Here is a 3,077-nt window from a genome sequence, read left to right as displayed (position 1 = left end):
TTGTGGCCATTACAGAAGATAAAAATATCATCTTCAAACATCAGATGAGTTGGTTGGCATCCACCTCTATTCACCATTGGCTGAATTTTACCCGTTTGCACCAATTTTAAAATATTTCTACTTAATACCTCCTATGCTAGGACAAACATGATTGGTGATAGAGGATCACCTTGTCTCAGTCCTCTCCCTACTCCAAAGAAGCCACAAGGTCCACCATTGATAAGAACAAAAATTCTTGCGGACTCAAAATATTTTTGGAGCCATTGAATACCAGTTTCAGAGAAACCAAATCTTCTCAAAACTTCAAACATAAATCTCCAGCTTAATGAGTCATATGCTCGTGTAATATCAATTTTGAGCCCAACATTACCACCCCTTCTTTTAACATTTAGCTCATTCACAAGTTCAGATGCTCAAGCAATTTTTTCATGAATATTCATTCCTTTGATAAATGCACCTTGTTGTATAGAAACCATTTCGCCAATCACAGTACTAATTCTGGTAGTAATGATTCTTGTGATAATTTTGAAATTGATGTTAGCTAAGCCAATAGGTCTGAAGTTTTCTGCTCTTTTGGCTCCTTGAACTTTTGGCAAAAGAAATAAGAAGTTAGAATTAAAACCTTTGGGGATGAATATGTTTCTACAGCAGTATTGTATATCTTCCACTAACTCAGTCCCCACCACTGTCCATGCAAATCTATAAAAACTACTAGGGAATCTATCTGGCCCAGGAACACTGTTTGCATCCATTCCAAAAACTGCATCCTTAATTTCCATTTGACTAGGAATAACATCCAGAAAAAAATTATCCTCATCAGTTAAAATTTTTGGTATAGCCTCAAATAATTCTTCCACAAAATCAACTTGCTTCTCTTCAAATTTATTCTTATAATAAGTGACAAGAGTATCATCAATTTGATATTGAGTGGTAACTAGATTGCCATATGCATTCTCCAATTCATTTATATCGTTCTGTGCTTTTCTAATTCTTAAGTTTGCATGAAAAAAAAGCAGTGTTTGCTCCACCCTCCATCCAATTTACTCTTGATTTACTTCTCATTAACTCATTATACTACTGAGCTGCCAGTTCATGCATCCCCCTTGTAGTTACTAATTTATCTAATAGAACAATGTTCTCAGGATCAACATCTGATTCCAATGAAGCAGCAAGAACAACCTCCTCTGTGGTTTTAACTTTGATTCTTAGATCACACAAAAATCTCCCAATTCCATTTCTTAAGAATAAACTTCAACCTTTTCAATTTACCGATAAAACAAAATGCTGGATTTCCTTCACAATCCTCCGTCCATGACTCTTGTATAACACTTAGAAAATTAGGTTGAGTGGTCCAAACTGATTGGTATCTAAAAGGAATATTCTTTGGTTTGGCATTTTGAGTAACCCCTCCCAATATTGCTCCATGATCTGAAGTGCCTCTAACTCCCACTTTGTAACTCCATGTATCAAATTTTTCCAGCCATTTTAAATTGTAAAAAGCTTTATCCAAGTCACACAGTATTCTCGTCTTCCCCACTCTGTTATCGCACCATGAGAATTTAATTCCAATTCTGTGTGCTTGAATTAGATTGCATGACTTCGAACAGTCTCTGAAATCTTGCACAGCTATTCTAAGAGGAGGTCTTCTACCTTTCTGTTCTTCACAAGATAACACCACATTAAAATCTCCTAAAACCATCCAAGGTAAATTCCTTTTATTTATATTTAAAAGCTCCTCCCATAAAATTCTTTTATCAATTGTAAGGCAAGCAGTATGAATGCTTGTAACTAAAACATCTCCAACTTGAAATGTGATAGCCTGTCTTGTAGAAGAAATTACTGAAGGAACAGATAAAGAAGATTACCAAAATAACCAAATATTACCCTTTACTGAATCACTTGAATTATGTATAATCATCTGACACATCCCTGGTAGCTTCAACTGTTTTAAAATACTATTAGACATCTTTACTTTAGGTTCTGCTACCCATAAAAGAGAAGGACTGAATTGTTGTACCAAACTCCTAAGTTTGTCTTTGGCTTGAGTTCTTCTTAAACCTCTGACATTCGAGTAGGCTACTCTCATAGATAATGTGAAGTTTGAGAAGTATTAGAACTCCCCACACCACTATTATTATTAACTGAAATATGTGCTTGTTTTCTAGTGACAACATTAGGAGAAACTTTCTGTGCTTTACCTTTTGGTGGTTTACCAATAATTTTAGAAAAACTTTGTTCTTTTTTTCCAACAACTTCAATAAAAGCATTAAATTTACTTGGAGATGCAAAATTCTTACCCCCTGCTACTTCTGTTGTGTGAATATTTAGTTTACTTTCCTTAGAAGCCTCGGCAGATACATCTTTCCATTCTCCATTATCCTTGGCATCATTAATGTTTGATAAAACTTGAGCAGTAATTTCCTCAACTGATTCTTCAACTGTTATTGGAGTGACATGATGTATAGGTGGAATATTATTACCCACTTCCAACAATTTCTCAACAGACAACAAGGAAAATCTTGAGTAGAATCCAAAGCACCAGTAAAACCAGTTGTATCTGTTGTAGAGTTTTCATTTTGTCCATAAAATGGAACCATTGCACCATTGTCTTTTCCATCCTATGCTATAGATTCTTCTAACTATGAGATATTGTCTTGCAAAGGAGGTGGACAGATATCAAAACCCACGGAAGCTCGTTGTGTAGTTTTCTTAGGGGTATATCTCCATTGTTGTTGAGAGCTTTGTGGTTTCTCCTTTTGAACTTGTTCTCTTCTCTTTCTTCTACATTCTGGAACATAATGCCCAATCATTTTGCAATAATTACGGAACTTAGGAACTTTTGGAACTCTAACCTCTTGTTCAAACTTCCATATTTAGTTTCAATCCAAACTTTGCTAGGAATTGCCTTAGCTAAATCAATTTCAACCAAAATGCTAGCATAGTATCCAACTTCTTTTTTCAAAGTTGTTTCATCAACCCTTATTGGTCTTCCAATTGCACTCCCCATTGTCATAAAAATGTTCTCCTTCCAATATTCAATGCATAAACCTGGAAATACTACCTATACAAAAACAAAG

At 35.0% G+C, this 3,077-nt stretch overlaps 1 protein-coding gene across 1 annotated transcript; it reads right to left on the bottom strand.

Annotated features, from left to right (window-relative positions):
* Positions 1-413: 413 nt before the first annotated feature.
* On the bottom strand, positions 414-2,086 carry LOC113352378. Its single transcript, XM_026596201.1, has 4 exons — positions 1,885-2,086; positions 1,270-1,839; positions 1,079-1,184; positions 414-990 (listed from the first exon to the last, which is right to left on the bottom strand). Exons 1-4 carry the CDS (start codon positions 2,084-2,086, stop codon positions 414-416), a joined length of 1,455 nt encoding a protein of 484 aa, XP_026451986.1.
* Positions 2,087-3,077: the final 991 nt, after the last annotated feature.

The sequence above is a fragment of the Papaver somniferum genome, chromosome 2 (genome assembly GCF_003573695.1).
Source record: "Papaver somniferum cultivar HN1 chromosome 2, ASM357369v1, whole genome shotgun sequence".
In the NCBI taxonomy this organism is placed as follows: Eukaryota; Viridiplantae; Streptophyta; class Magnoliopsida; order Ranunculales; family Papaveraceae; genus Papaver; species Papaver somniferum.
The sequence above is the reverse complement of the archived record's forward strand: the minus strand, read 5'-3'. Positions and strand labels throughout refer to the sequence as shown.

Coding starts and splice junctions, on each gene's coding strand:
- LOC113352378 (XM_026596201.1), bottom strand. CDS start 2,086: ATGAGAGTAGCCTACTCGAATGTCAGAGGTTTAAGAAGAACTCAAGCC. Junction 1,185..1,269: donor TCCAGCATTTTGTTTTATCG/GTAAATTGAAAA, acceptor TTAAAACCACAG/AGGAGGTTGTTCTTGCTGCT. Junction 991..1,078: donor ATGCATGAACTGGCAGCTCA/GTAGTATAATGA, acceptor TGCAAACTTAAG/AATTAGAAAAGCACAGAACG.